Below are 15810 nucleotides of genomic sequence, written 5' to 3'. Positions count from 1 at the left end.
ATATTTCTTACTATAAGCATATAATATTTTTTTTGAATTTAAATTTAAATGTTTGTAAATTTTTTAAATAAAATCATTTTTGAACACACACACACATTTTCACTGTATTCTTAATTAATACAAGGTTATCTTTGTCTATCGAATTATTTCTACTTCCATATATCGTGTATGCTTTTGGGTTTTTAATTAATACAAGGTTATCTTTGTTATATTTTATTTTTATATACTATATATTAATTGGCACGATTTATTTATTTTGTTTATAATACTCCCTCCGTCTCACAAAAATATGAACGTTTTTCTATTTTGGGGTGTCTCACAAAAATATGAACATTTCTATTTTTGGACACTACCCCACCACAACCCCTTTACTTTTCATCTCTACATTTTATAAAGTGGGACGACCCCTTCTCCACTCACAATACACTTTTATTTAACATTTCTTAAAACCTGTGCCACTTACAAATGTCATGTTTTAGTGAGACGGAGGGAGTATATATGTATATTAAATCTCATCTAACTTTAATTGTTACAAGAATGCAGTGAAAGTGTGTGTGTATTCAAAAATGATTTTATTTAAAAAAATATAACAAATATTTAAATTTAAATTCAAAAAAACATTATATGCTTATAGTAAGAAATATTAGTAAGAAATTAAAAAAAATGAAAAATACTTAACGGTATTAAGTGTCCGTTAAGAGTAGGGGGCATTTTGCACTCTTTATGACATGTTGAGGGGCTAACAGCCCAAAATCAAAAGATAGGGAGGTAAACGTGTTAGGGGGTTGTACGATAGGGGGCTATTTGCTACTTTTCCATATTGTGATAAAGAAAAATGTTTATACATATAAGAACCACGTGAAATATCGGTTGATTTCCCTAATTTTTTCTTGTAGCTTAAAACTTTTTTTAGAGTTCTATGATGCAAATATTGGATGAAAATTCTGAAATCAGAGATAACATATTACAGGTATGCATAATTTTTTAAAATAGGCCCATTACGAATCCGGTAGATGTATTCTTGAAAGGGTGATTATATACATAGCCCATATTTTACTCAATATAGCCTTTAATTTTTTGAAAAAATAAAATATTAATATATGACTATTTTATCCTTATACCCTCAAAATTAAAACTTTAAAAGCTAAATTCTAAGAGCAAAAAATACGCTAGAATTCAAGAATTTATAGCCCCAAATTAATAATTATAATCTGCAATTAAAAGTAATTATATAAAATACTATATTTTATATTTAGATAAATATATTAATTCATGAAATATACTATATAAAAAGAGATGCCTTAAAAATAAAATTAATTAATCAATTATTCACTATATGCATGCACTGTAAATACTCATCAATCTCTGCCTTCTCATTCCACACCAAAACAACATTTTCTTATGTAAAATCTCCAAATAAATGAAGATATTCTTCGCCACCTACATGCTCCTAGCCCTACCTCTGGCCTCCTAAAAATGGATTTTCGGCCAAAACAGAGTTAGGGTTGCTGACGTTGTGACGGATGGTTGCTTTTATGAGATAGCAAATCAGGCTCTGTCGGGTTGCCCGGGGCGGAGCTTCTATACCTGCTCCGCTTTTCTATAGGCAATCGGGTTGTACCCGAATTTCGGGACGGCAAGCTCTGCCGATGATTCGAAGCGGGAGATTTCGGCGTTCTTCGCACTCGTCACGCATGAGACTGGTCGTAAGTTGTTAGTTAGTACTCCCTCTCCATCCACAAAGGAGGTGTTTGGTTTGAGTGACAAGGTATGATTGATAAAATAATTCACCTTAATCAAGTGTTTGGTTTGCATGATTGGGCCCGTGATTGATAATTCGGCCCGCATCTAATCAACCAATTGAGTGATTATTTATAATTCCAAAATTGGATGGATTATTTAATCACTCCTCCAATCATATCAATCTTATCAATCCTATCTATCCCATCCACCAAAGCCAACGCTCCCAAAAAGTATAGCACTTGCTAGTATTCTTGGAATTTGCTATACTCTAGTTGCATTAAAAATCAATATAACTAAAAAAATAGTTAAAATAAAAAAGCATAAAAATAAATACAAATAATAATCTACAAAATGAAATAAAATCAAAATAGAAATGAAAAACAAAAAGAGCGTGGATGTGAGCAGAGCAAAAATATAGAAAATGAAAAAACAAACAGTTTTTTTAATTAATTAAAGAACCTTTGAATGATTATAACTTCTTCATTTAAAATTTATATATTAGTATGATTTTTATATTAAATTAAAAATCTTCATGAAAATAAATTTAATTATATATTTAATACTCCGAAAATATTTATCATGATTTTAAAGTCGTGCCCCTAATTTAAAGTAACTTTGAAAATGTGTTTGAAAATGTTATTTCATAGTAAAATTTATGATTGGGCCAACATATTATTGAAACCCAAAACATTTTCAGCCCAAAGATTACTTTCAAGCCCAAAGATTAAATTGAAGAAATCAGTAGCTTTTAGCACATTATAAGAAATGGGTAGCGAATCAGTACAAAAGAAATCAGCATAAAATTTGCAGTAAAATCGCAAACTCCATTCATCCTTTTTTTTCAAATCCAATGTGACCGATTAAGGAAGATGAGCAGAAGGGCAGCTGTTTCTGCAATTGATCTCATTTATGGAAGAGGATTTCTCAATCGATGGTGGCATGAATCGGGTATTATCTCTCCTCCGTTCTCTCTCTTCTCTTCCAAGGCTTTTCAACCTAAGCCATCCAGAATCGATTTCAGTTGTGTTAAAGAATTAAAGGATGCCAATGAATTGTTTCAAAAAATGAAGAGTATGTCCCCAGAGCCTTGTGTTCTTATGTACAACAATCTTCTGAGTGTTACTGCAAAGATTGAGCAGTACTCTTTTGCCCTTGACATGTTCGATGAAATGCTTGGGATGCGTGTGCCGGTTAATGATTACACAATGAACATTGCTGTTAACTGTTGTTGTCTCTTGAAAGACATATACTCTGGTTTTTCTATGATGGGATTCTTTTTCAAGATCCGTTGCGAACCAGATGTTGCGACTATCGGCACTCTCATTAAAGGGTTGTTCTTTGTTGAGAAAGAGGCCGAAGCTGTGAAATTGTTTGAAAAGGTTCTAGATTTAAAACTTTGTGAGCCTAATGGGTTGTGCAAATCTGGACAGGTCATTGCAGCCCATGATTGGCTTCATAGATTAGAAAGTAGTGGATGGAGTCCCAACGTTAAGGCTTATAATGCGTTAATTGATGGATTATGCAAGGAAGGAAGGATGAAAGAGGTATAAAAAATGTAATGTTCAGTACCTTTAGACTGCTAAAAATCAAGCTGACAGGAGCAATTTTAAACTTGCAAAGTTCTCCAATAAATCGCATATTTCTGATTTTTGTTTCAATATGCATTTGATCCTGCAATATGACAAGAATAGTAGATAATTGTATAACTGGCAAGAATACAATGTGTGTTCAAACTAAATACATGCGACTCTGTTTAGATCACCTTCTTATTAATTAAAGTATTGAACTCTTCCTCCAACAACTGTAAGAGCATCGATGATATCGCCATCACTCTTGAGGTTTAAAAGAAACCTATTTCATTCATCAAATTATCAATTAATCACAATTTACTGTCAAATTGACAATACATATATAAGGGTAATATAGCTTTTCTATACTTGAAAAAAAGGGATTTCCAATAACTAGAATAAGCAACCAATACATAAGGCTCTGAATTTCATACCTGAAGAAAGGAAGAGCAATGCCCAGTGAGCAATTAGAACAAAAACTCCAGCAACAGGTAAGAGTCTAAAAATCAGGGTACAAAAGAAATTAATGTATGTTATGTATGATGGTTGCACCTTGAAACTTTGGAAACTCCTTATTTCATATTTGGGAAAGTTCAAAGTTGAGTCTCTTGTCTATATTGTTTGCCCTCTCTCTCTCTCTCTCTCTCTCTCTCTCTCTCTCTCTCTCTCTCTCTCTGACGATAGAGACTACATTGATCATTTCCCTTGTTTTAATTTTTTTTTTGTGCCTAAAATTAACAGATTGAGTTGAACATTTGAATCATTACAAACCAATAATTCAGTTCAAACATAACACGAATTCGAATTCAATTCCCTACATGTGGGCCGAAAAAAGAGCCCAATTTAAAGCAGCTTCAAATCCTTCAACATAACCCAATTTTTCTTGCTTAATCAGCAGTAAAACCATCTCCTCCAAATACTTGAGCTTTGAGCTAAGAATTACATATATACCAATGGTGATTTTATATTTATCAATTCAAACCACAACACTACCATTAGTATAGTATATTCATATTAAGCAACCCAGTTTTCAATTTATTGGATTCTAAACAACCGAGAAACTAAATCACAATTCAAGAACATAAATAAAGCTTAAATCTCCAGAGTCAAATCTTACCAAAAGATGATACAATTTAGAAAACTACAACTAAAAGTTGAGAATGAGATTGGTGCAATTAAGCATTACCTGGATGGAGACTAGACTAGTCATCGTCTCGGATGATAATTGAAGGAACATGGGTGACTTTGTGGAAATCTTCTCCTGATGCCGATACCCTCTTCCCCAATTCCGGCATTTTAAAAATTATCAGTTTCTGAAGAGTAGAAATGCCACTCAGTCCATCTGGAAGCATCTCCAAAGTAGAACACTCAATGATATATAATAGAGAGAGAAAGGGCATGGCTCCTGCCTCCACTCTCCACTCCCTCAACTTAGCTAATTGACATAGCTCAAGCCTCTTGAGGTTGTTGGGAAATATACACAAATAATTCCACCCATTATCAAATCGAAAGCAATATCAAAGATATAAATTATCTAAGACGGGAAAAATAATGACACCGATATTTAACGTGGTTCGGCCAAACTGCCTACGTCCACGGACCCACCCCAATATATTAGAGAATCTCACAAAGGAGGAGTACAACAATACCACACTGTATTTTGTATCTTGCCTACACAGAGGCTATCTCTCGACTCACTTTTATCACTCGTGTTTAACTTCCACACTGAAGTTTTCTCTCACTATATTTTCTCACTCTCTAGCACTTCTTTCACAAGACTTCTTTTGTGAATTTTGGGATGCTCTTCAAGTTGCTGCGATGCACATATTTATAGCCTCCATTTGTTGATTCCACCTCACATCCCAACTTTCTTAAAGTTGATTCCACCTCACATCCCAACTTTCTCAAAGTTAATGGGGCTGCACTTTCCACTTTGGTGGTGGCAAAGTTGTGGTGGTGGCAAACAACTTTCTCAAAGTTGTGGTGGTGGAGCCTCCATGTTTTGGCTAACAATCTCCCACTTGAAGACTGATTTTAATCTGTCTTCATACCTTGATCATCGCAGCAGCCTTACTGTCTTCATTGTAGAAGACCAACTGAAGTTGAGCACAACTCCAGTTTCTCTTTGCCAACTGTCTTGGTTAACATATCGGCTGAGTTCTTGCTTCCCTGGATCTTCTCAAGTTGTAAGATCTTCATCTCCAGCAGGTGACGGATGTAGTGATACTTCAACTCAATGTGCTTTGTCCTTGAGTGAAACGCTGGATTCTTAGCCAAGAAAATAGCACTTTGACTGTCACTAAAGAGTGTACTATTCTCATGCTTCTTCCCAAGTTCTCCCAAGAAATTCTGCAACCATACCATCTCCTTGCTTGCTTCCGTCACGGCTACATACTCAGCTTCCGTAGTAGACAACGTGACAATCTTCTGCAACTTAGAAGACCAAGAAATAGCAGTACCACCAAAAGTAAATACATACCCGGTTGTACTCTTCCGACCTTCCAGGTCATTTGATGCCAAATCTGCATCAACATAGCCAACCAACTTGGCACTCTTGCCATCAAAACATAAAGCCTTTTCCGTGGTACCTCTTAAGTAACGAAGAATCCACTTGACTGCTTCCCAATGTTGCTTGCCCGGATCACCCATGAATCGGCTCACTACTCCCACTGCATGTGCAATATCTGGCCTTGTACACACCATGGCGTACATAATGCTGCCTATTGCCGATGCATATGGAACTTTTATCATCTCGGCACGTTCCTCCTTTGTACATGGCGACTCCTTCTTCGACAGCTTGAAGTGACAACCCAACGGGATGTTCACCGGCTTTGAATTCTGCATGTTAAATCTTTCCAATACCTTCTCAATGTAGTTGGCTTGTGAAAGATACAGCTTTCCTGCCGCCTTGTCTCTTTTGATCCTCATGCCAAGAATCTGATTGGCCTCTCCAAGATCTTTCATGGAGAATCGTTCAGACAATTGCTTCTTCAACTTATCCATTTCCTTTGCATCAGCTCTTGCGATCAACATATCGTCAACGTATAGCAAAAGGATAAGATAACTTTTGTCGAACCTCTTGTAGTAGCAACAATGATCAGCGTGGCATCTCGCGTAGCCAATCTCCAACATAAAACTGTCAAACTTCTTATACCACTGCTTCGGAGCTTGCTTCAGGCCATACAAGCTCTTTTTCAACTTGCACACAAGATTTTCTTTTCTTTTCACCACGAATCCCTCGGGTTGTGTCATGTACAAGTTTTCCTCCAAATCACCATGAAGGAACGCTATCTTTACATCCATCTGATGTAACAATAAGTTTTCTGCAACTACCATGCTCAACACTAAACGAATAGTGGTTAGTTTCACAACAGGAGTAAAAATATCGGTATAATCAATACCGTATCGTTGCTCAAACCCTTTGACAACCAGCCTTGCCTTGTAGCGTCAGCTTCAATCTTGATTCGATAGATCCACTTGCAATGCAATGCCTTCTTCCCCTTTGGGAGCTCTACAAGTTCCCAAGTGCCGTTTAGGATAAGAGATTCAATCTCATCATCCATAGCAACTCTCCACATCCGCTTATTACTACCAGAATCTGCCTCTGCATAGCATTCAGGCTCACCACCATCAGTAAGTAGTAAATAAAAATTAGAGGGCGAGTACCTATCAGGTGCACGTCGCTCTCTAACCGGTCTTGGCAGCGGATTGTTTGGTGGTGGGGTTCTTGGCTCCTCATCTGGAACCTCTTCAAAATTCTGGCTCTCCTTGCTCCCACTCGAGTTTGAGATGTCTAACTCGACTACTTGGGAATCAGAATTGCCAGGGCTAGATGCTTTCACTCTTTCCTTGTACAACACCTGTTCATTGAAAACCACATCTCTACTTCGAATAACCTTTCGGTTCTGCTCATCCCAGAGCCTATAACCGAACTCGTCTCCACCATAACCAATGAACGTACACTTAAGAGATTTAGCATCTAACTTGCTTCTATTAACATGATCAATATGAGCATAAGCAACACATCCAAAGATGCGTAGAAAAGATAGGTTTACCTCTTTTCCTGTCCATTCTTCCTCAGGTATCCGAAACTCCAATGGAACTGATGGACCTCTATTGATTAGGTATGCAGCTGTGTTAACTGCATCTACCCAAAACATCTTAGGCAACCCACTTTTCAGCCTCATGCATCTTGCTCGCTCATTTAGTGTTCTGTTCATCCGTTCTGCTACACCATTCTGCTGGGGAGTTCCTCTCACGGTTTTCTCCATGCGAATCCCATTCTCAGCACAGTAGTCTTTGAACTCCTTAAGTTCATATTCTCCTCCATTGTCGGATCGTAGACACTTTACTTTCAGCCCTGTTTCAGTTTCTACAAGGGCTTTCCACTTCCTGAAAGTATCAAATGCGTCGGATTTATTTTTAAGAAAATAAACCCATACCTTTCGAGTGGAATCATCAATGAAGGTTATGTAGTATTCCGAGCCACCAAGGGATTTTACAGGCGCCGGTCCCCATAGATCACTATGGACCAGCTCCAGTTTCTGCGTCTTCAAGGTTCTGCCGCCTCTCGAGAAGCTTACCCTTTTCTGCTTTCCGAACACGCAATCCTCGCACAGGCCAACTTCAACAGTTTCCAGGCCAGGCAGCCTACCCTTCGAACACATTATCTTCATCCCCTTTTCGCTCATGTGGCCAAGCCGACAATGCCACAAATCTGCATTGTTCACTCCTCCTGCAAGATCAATGCAATCTTTGGAGTTAGTTGTCATATACAACGTGCCATCCTTCTTTCCACGAGCTACAATCATAGCTCCCTTGATTATCTTCCAATTACTGCAGCCAAATGTCACTGTGTAGCCTTCTGCATCAAGCTGCCCAATTGAAAGTAAGTTCCTTTTCAGTCCAGGAATATGTCTGACTTGATTCAGCTTCAACTCGGATCCGTTGGATGTCACAACTCGCACATCTCCCTTTCCCACGATTTTCAGGGGCTCATCATCAGCAAGATACACCTGTCCAAAATCGCCAGAGACATAATTTTCAATTATATCTTCATTACTGCATGAATGGAAATACGCTCCAGAATCCAGCACCCATGACTCCATCGGACTGGTCACGCTCAGGACCAACGCCTCTCCTACATCTTCTGTTGTGGCTGCGTTCGCTGTCTTTTTGTGATCCTTTTTCTTCGGTGGCGCTTTACACTGATTCTTAAAGTGCCCGAACTCTTCACAGTTCCAGCACTGGATTGAACCCTTATCCGTCCTGGATTGGCTCTTTCCTCTGGACTTTGACCTTCCCATGTTCTGCCTTCCTTTCGATCTTCCTCGATATTCCGTGTTCAGTGCAGTCCCTGACCCTGAAGTAGATGGAGATTCTTTCCTGCGAATCTCCTCGCTGATCATCAGATCTCTTACTTCGTCAAAGCGCAACTTTGCCTTTGCCGATGAAGCGCTAACTGCTGTCACTGTTCCGGCCCAACTTTCTGGCAAAGAAGATAGCAATATTAGGGCACGAACTTCATCATCAAACTCGATCTTCACCGAGCTCAGCTGTTTGGTGATCATATTGAACTCGTTTAAATGATTCTGCACTGGTGTGCTCTCGGACATTTTTAGATTAAACAATCGTCTCATCAAATGTACTTTGTTTGCAGTTGATGGTTTCTGGTACATCTCTGCCAGAATCGCCAACATCTCCTTTGTTGACTTTGCTCCAGTCGTGTGGTAGGCAACGTTCCTGGACAGCGATAAACGTATTGCACTCATCGCCTTTCTGTCCAGCAGCTCCCACTCGTCCGGATCCATCTTATCTGGTTTTTCTTTGAGGGGCTGATGTAGATCTTTTCCATAAAGATAATCCTCGATCTGCATCTTCCAGAAACCGAAATCCGTACCATCGAACTTCTCAATCGTAATCTTTCCGTCGCCCATCGTAACTGCTCCCAATTGATAAACAAGATAATTTTCTCAAAGTAATTCTTTTCTGGTGTGGAGGTTCAGTAATTACTGCAACCACAGAGCATACTAAGAATTACAAAAGAACAATCACTGTTCACAACGAAATCACTATTCACGATGAATAGTAACAGTACAAGAAAATTATCAGACCGCCACAAACGTGGCTCTGATACCAGTTGTTGGGAAATATACACAAATAATTTCACCCATTATCAAATCGAAAGCAATATCAAAGATATAAATTATCTAAGACGGGAAAAATAATGACACCGATATTTAACGTGGTTCGGCCAAACTGCCTACGTCCACGGACCCACCCCAATATATTAGAGAATCTCACAAAGGAGGAGTACAACAATACCACACTGTATTTTGTATCTTGCCTACACAGAGGCTATCTCTCGACTCACTTTTATCACTCGTGTTTAACTTCCACACTGAAGTTTTCTCTCACTATATTTTCTCACTCTCTAGCACTTCTTTCACAAGACTTCTTTTGTGAATTTTGGGATGCTCTTCAAGTTGCTGCGATGCACATATTTATAGCCTCCATTTGTTGATTCCACCTCACATCCCAACTTTCTTAAAGTTGATTCCACCTCACATCCCAACTTTCTCAAAGTTAATGGGGCTGCACTTTCCACTTTGGTGGTGGCAAAGTTGTGGTGGTGGCAAACAACTTTCTCAAAGTTGTGGTGGTGGAGCCTCCATGTTTTGGCTAACAGAGGTGAGGAAAACTGTTTGATGGACACGTCATCTCCTCCCCGACAAATGATTTCCTCCCTAAACACAAAGCCGTCAAGCAAGGAAGCTTCCCTAGCATCGCCATTGGATCATCCTCAATCTCACATGCTAACAGCTCCAAAGTCATTAGTTTTGAGCTCATGAAGTCATGCCCACGATCCACCAGTGCCTTCCCTAACTTAACTTCAATACTCAAGCAATGAAGATTGGGACATGTGAATGTCTTGTTCAACACTCCATCATTTGTTGCTAACTCGCAACCCTCTTTGATTTCAACCACACAATACACTAACTTGTCCATGATAGCAATGGCGTCGATCATGGTTGACAAGCTTTTGTTGTCGTGTATTTTTGTTGAGAAATTTCTCAGATTCTTCATTCTGTTCATACATTTCAATTCATGCACTCTACTATCCAACCACCATAGGGTCTCCAACCCAATCACTCCCTCGCCCAATGTTAATCGATAACTACCAATATTTTCCTCCTCATACTCTGGAAGAAGCAAGTGCTTTAAACGTAGCATCTCTTTAAAAACATTTGGAACTCCAACATTCCTCGAATCACTTAAATTAAGGGTATCCATGTTTACCATATTCCTTATGGACGACGGTAGCTTATCAAATTCACAATCTTCTAAACGCAAACGTCTAAGGTGAACAAGATTAGTGATTCCTTTCGGTAACTTTCTTCCTGCAAATTTGAATCTCACCATAACTAGATCTCTCAGCAATTTAAATTTTTGAAAATCAACGATACTTTGTGGGGTAAACTCTGGAACACTTAAATTTATGTGATTGAACATTTGAAGAGACCTTAAATGTTTGCTACTATCTTCTCCAAGCTCACCAGGTTCCACTTCAACTTCTCTTCTGAAATGGATAACCAAATTTCGTATTTTCATATGCGAGGAAGCTTGTCGTAGTAAGGTTCTAAGTTTCCCAGTTTGATACTCCAAACTTAGCACACCAAAATCCTCCCTTTTCCCTAATTTCAAACATAGTTCTCTTACTACATCATGAAGTTTGCAGCTCCTATATTTTCTTGTAGGCATGACATCATCGTCGTCGCTTATTTCAACTATGGACCTGGAGGCCAACTCACCCAAGTAGAGCTCCGCGATTTCAATCAAAGATTTGTCCTTGTCTCCAATATTCTCATATGAAATCATGTCTTGTGCTATCCACATGCTATATAGACGCCGAATATTTATATCTTCGTCCTCTTCAAATATACCCATATAGAGAAAGCAAGGCTTCAAATAATAGGGTAGACTTTCATAGCTTAAATTTAGCACTCCATCAATCTCACTTTCGTCTCTATATATGTGTTTTTTGATATCCCTATTTACTAACTCCCACTCCATGATCGAATTTTTCATTCTCAAGACCCCACCGAGTAAAGAAATTGCCAACGGCAAATACCCACATTTCTGCACCATTTCTTTCTCAATTTTCTCAAATTTTTCTTCCGGTGCAAACTCTGCATTGAAATAACAAATGACAATTTAACTGAATAGTACTATTAGTCTACAACTTTATCTTAATTAGAACCTCTCACTAATTCATAATCGATGATGCAAGAATAGAAATTACCAGCAGGTAAATCTTTTAGGGGGCATTTACTTTGGAGGATCAACCTTGATAGATAAAAGTTGTAAGTCTAATCCCTTGTTTACTTAGATTTGAAACGTTGGGCTATCTCCCAAGGCCCTTGATAACTTCTATCATTTGAGCTAGTTTTGCTTTATTTATATCCCATTGAAACAGTGGAATTAAAAGAATCCTAGTACGAACGATAAAAATAATCAATCATGCATCTCATCAGTCATGCAAAGTAAACGCCCACTTAGAACATTAATTTGTAGAGTAGAGGTCAAATTCAACTAACTGTAATATTAAAACTAAAGCAGCAGATTATACATACGCACAACTGACCTGGAATGTTGGTATGTGGAAAGGCTTTCTTCTTGAGTAGATCCAAAGCATCCTCCTCTTTTAGAATCCCAACTTTTACTGGGCATCCAATCTCGGCAACTTCCTGTTCGCGTGTGGTGATCAAGATTTTGCTTAACAAATCATGGACAAGGAACGGATGCTTCAACTCATTCCAATCAGAAGTTTTCCAAAGATCATCCACAACAATGAGGCATCGCTTCTCTCGTTGTATCTTGCATAGTCGCTCCTTCAACTCCCACTCGCTCAGATCCTCACTTGTTTGTGGCTCTAGCTGTTTGAGAACATCCTTCCAAACTGATTGAAAACTCTGACGTTGCTGACTAATGCAAACCCACGCGGAAAGATCAAAGCTAGTCTTGTTCTCGTTGTAGAGCTTTTTGGCAATGGTGGTCTTGCCTGATCCGCCCATTCCCCACACTGAAATAACTCGCTCCTCGTTTTCTTGCCTCAGGAGATTAGCAAGCTGCTTCAGTTCATCCTTCATCCCTACAAAACACTCTCCGATCTCGAATTCGGGGAAGCTCTTCCTTGCCCTGTTGTTGGCGAACGAGCTTTCCCCTTCATCTGTATTGTTGATGATGCTCTTCTTTATGCCATTGTCTTGCATTTCCTTGTTTATTCTTTCAAGACGGGATTTGATTGGTGAAATCTCGGAGCCTAGTTGGTGGATCGACTTGTATTCTTCCAAATTACAACTACATCTGCGGATGAGCTGTGTGAGGCCTCGCCTTCTCCTTGAAGTCACTTGATAAACTGCGTGTCTTTCAATGGCAGCTTCGGCTCTGTATACAAGATCTTTGATCTCTGAGATCCAATTCAAAATCATGCTGCTTTCATGTCGTCTTCTGTCAGCATCTCTGAGGAGACACTTCATCTCTTTGAGCTGGATCTCGAGCTCCCTCACTTCATCGCCCACACCAGATAAAAACCTTGCTTCTTCCAACAACAAATCGCGCAAGGTTTCTAGAGCAGTCGACACCACTGCTTCTGCCATCGCAAATATCTTTGGTCAAATTGATAAACTATTGGTGAGGGTATATAGAGAGAGGAATAAGGATAAGGAACTCAACTCGTTGTGGTGAATACAAATTCTTCAATCGAGATTGCGAAGAATTTGGATTCTGGAACAGAGATGTTTGGTTCGTGGGGAAACGCGTGAGAGCAGATAATCTTTATTAATTCCACTTGTTCTGTTTCTACCTTGTCTTCTTCTTCTTTATTCAATGATTCTACCTCATTATTCCACTCATTCAATGGGAATATGCATTAAAAATACTTATTCTAAGTCAAGGTAGCAACTCTTCAGACCATTTCCCAACCACTTCGACGACTAAACTCAATAATAAGGTGATTTATTATTAGCTGGCATAAATATAATGAAATGTTGTGAGTAATTAAGCCAATAAGAGTTCATTAATGTTATTTCTTCTCGGGGGTCAGTTACAGCGAAAGTTCCTGCAATTATTTCTTCGACAGCAACGAGAAAAATGGTGTTGGGCTTTTCAATTTCGATTTTATAGAAAACGAAATTGGGGTTTTGAGTTCGATTTATAACATAAAATTGAAGTGTTGTTGGGCCTGCTAATTTGTGCGTTGAATTTATTTTGTTGGATCTTTTAATTAACTAGCATTTGCATCTCGTAAAATACATGGGAAATATCTTTTTTATAAAATTGATCTAATAATGTTTATAAATATAATAAAAAATTAATTTTAACTAAATATATTTAAGCTAAATGCTAGGAAAATAAAAAAAAATAAAGAAGAATTTACAATAATAAAAGTTGATAATGAAAATGTAAAAAAAAAATAGATTTATTCACAAAAAGATGAGAAAGAAGAGAGAAACTTTTTAAATTTTAGCCTTTAAATAAATATAATTTTTACATTTTAGATCAAATATTACATTAAATATATCAAATTAAAGCTCTTATTGTGATCTTTAATTTGATATGATTATTAAATATTTTATAATTAGTATAATTTCATAATTTTATAAAGAAATATAACAAAAATAAGAAGAAAAAGAAAAAGAAAAAAAAACAGTTTATAAATAAACTTCAATTTTATTATAACTACAAAATTACCACTCAATTTTAATATATTTTCTTTTCATCAAACACCACCAAATCAAATCCGCTAATGGAATGTTTAAAGTATCCATTTATAGAGATCCCTTCTGAGAAGACACATCCCTCTTATTCACATTGGGCTTTTAAGTTGGATTTTATAACATGAAATTGAAGTGCTGTTGGGCCTGGTAATTTGTGGGACAAATTTAAGTTTGTTGGATCTTTCAGAGTGGGCCGAATTTTTTTATTTTTTTATTTCTACAATTATTTCAATATTTTAATTTTAAAGACGCACGTTTTTGTTGGACAATTCCTTACTACAAAATTTCCTTAACAGCAAAATCCCTTACAACATACCAAAATCATCTCTGCACATTCACTTTATTGCAAAATCCTTACTTCATGGCAAAATCCTTGAACAATGTTTGCTTTTGCTCTCTTCTCTATATTCATGATCATGAATGCATACATTTCACACATATATTATGGAGTAAAATTTTGGAATAGCCAAAATGGATCATAAAACACAAATTATGGCCACTCATTGAAAAAACATAAATTTTGGCAATTTTTATAGCTTTGGGACGTTTTTGCCCTTAATTGGGCGGACTGGGTAGGGTCAGGAGCGCGGGTCGCGTGCCGGGTAGGATCAGGCACGCGGGTCGGGTTAGGCACTTATGGCACTATTAGTGCCATAAGTGCCAACGAATTTTTTTTTTTACTCCCCCTGCCCTGTTACCCCCCCAGACCCCCGACCCCACCCACCCCCAAGCCAAAAACAAAAAAAAAATTACTCCCCCTAGATAAAAATAAATCAAATTTTACTTTTGTTATTTTATTTTATGGCACTAATAGTGCCATAAGTGCCAACGAAAATCCAAAATAAAATAAAGTAAAATGGTCTTTTTAGCACTTATGGCACTATTAGTGCCATAAGTGCCAAACATGCAGAACAAATATAGAAACAACAGCATCATGTAAACCCCAAATGGAACATTTAAACCCTAAATGGATAATCTAAACCCTAAATGGAATATTTAAACCCTAGGGGAAGTGTTTAAAAAGTTCCTTTTGGCTTGGGGGTGGGTGGGGTCGGGGGTCTGGGGGGTAGACAGGGCAGGGGGAGTAAAAAAAAAATTCGTTGGCACTTATGGCACTAATAGTGCCATAAGTGCCTAACCCGACCCGCGTGCCTGATCCTACCCGGCACGCGACCCGCGCTCCTGACCCTACCCAGTCCGCCCAATTAGGGGTATATTAGGCATATTGCCTAATTAATGGCCATAATTTGTGTTTTTTCAATTAGTGGCCAAATATTGTGTTTTCATGTTCAATGTGGCCATTTGACACCATTGTTTCTATATTATATATACTTATTTCAAGTATTTCACAAAGAAAACCATCACATCACATATCTTCGAAACAGAAATTAAAGAATGAGATAGATATTGAAATAGAATGATTTATATATATACGAGTTGGTTATTGTGAGAATTTCATTTTTCATAAGAATATGAGAACAAAGAACTGAGAATAGTTCTCGATTCTCATAATAAATAAGGTTTAATTAATTTCATTTCAACCTCCACCTATGTATACATCAACATGCATGCATAATCTATTTTTTTTTTCTACGTCCTGAAATCATCATTAATGAATGTAAAAAGACATTAAAATACCTTCAAAATGTACAAACTACAAACTACATTAAAAGGCTTACTAAATAAACAATGAAGTGTAGCTCAAATGGTAAAAAACTTCT

General features: G+C 37.6%; 1 protein-coding gene and 3 long non-coding RNA genes across 4 annotated transcripts; all 4 read right to left on the bottom strand.

Moving 5' to 3' along the window:
* Positions 1–2425: 2425 nt before the first annotated feature.
* Positions 2426–4427, bottom strand: LOC131017749 (uncharacterized). The gene is made up of 4 exons (XR_009099841.1): positions 3746–4427; positions 3506–3594; positions 3313–3414; positions 2426–2739 (listed from the first exon to the last, which is right to left on the bottom strand). It is a non-coding gene; the product is annotated as an uncharacterized LOC131017749 (long non-coding RNA).
* A 401-nt stretch (positions 4428–4828) lies between these two features.
* On the bottom strand, positions 4829–5324 carry LOC131017750 (uncharacterized). Its single transcript, XR_009099842.1, has 2 exons — positions 5199–5324; positions 4829–5165 (listed from the first exon to the last, which is right to left on the bottom strand). It is a non-coding gene; the product is annotated as an uncharacterized LOC131017750 (long non-coding RNA).
* Positions 5325–9503: 4179 nt separating this feature from the next.
* Positions 9504–9997, bottom strand: LOC131017751 (uncharacterized). Its single transcript, XR_009099843.1, has 2 exons — positions 9874–9997; positions 9504–9840 (listed from the first exon to the last, which is right to left on the bottom strand). It is a non-coding gene; the product is annotated as an uncharacterized LOC131017751 (long non-coding RNA).
* A 686-nt stretch (positions 9998–10683) lies between these two features.
* Positions 10684–12970, bottom strand: LOC131018416 (putative disease resistance protein At1g50180). The gene is made up of 3 exons (XM_057947140.1): positions 11956–12970; positions 10834–11500; positions 10684–10711 (listed from the first exon to the last, which is right to left on the bottom strand). The coding sequence occupies exons 1-3, from the start codon at positions 12968–12970 to the stop codon at positions 10684–10686; spliced, it is 1710 nt and encodes a 569-aa protein (XP_057803123.1).
* Between the last annotated feature and the right edge of the window lie 2840 nt (positions 12971–15810).

The sequence above is a fragment of the Salvia miltiorrhiza genome, chromosome 3 (assembly GCF_028751815.1).
Source record: "Salvia miltiorrhiza cultivar Shanhuang (shh) chromosome 3, IMPLAD_Smil_shh, whole genome shotgun sequence".
NCBI lineage: Eukaryota > Viridiplantae > Streptophyta > Magnoliopsida > Lamiales > Lamiaceae > Salvia > Salvia miltiorrhiza.
Note: the sequence above shows the minus strand (reverse complement) of the source record. Positions and strands in the feature narration are given on the sequence as shown.

Bases quoted from the DNA above. Each gene is read 5' to 3' on its own strand.
- LOC131018416 (XM_057947140.1), bottom strand. From the start codon at position 12,970: ATGGCAGAAGCAGTGGTGTCGACTGCTCTAGAAACCTTGCGCGATTTG. The intron at 11,501-11,955 runs GTCAGTTGTGCG...ATTTCAATGCAG, and splicing joins TCCACATACCAACATTCCAG to AGTTTGCACCGGAAGAAAAA. The intron at 10,712-10,833 runs GTCTCTTCAAAT...TCAAATTTGCAG, and splicing joins GATAGTAGCAAACATTTAAG to GAAGAAAGTTACCGAAAGGA.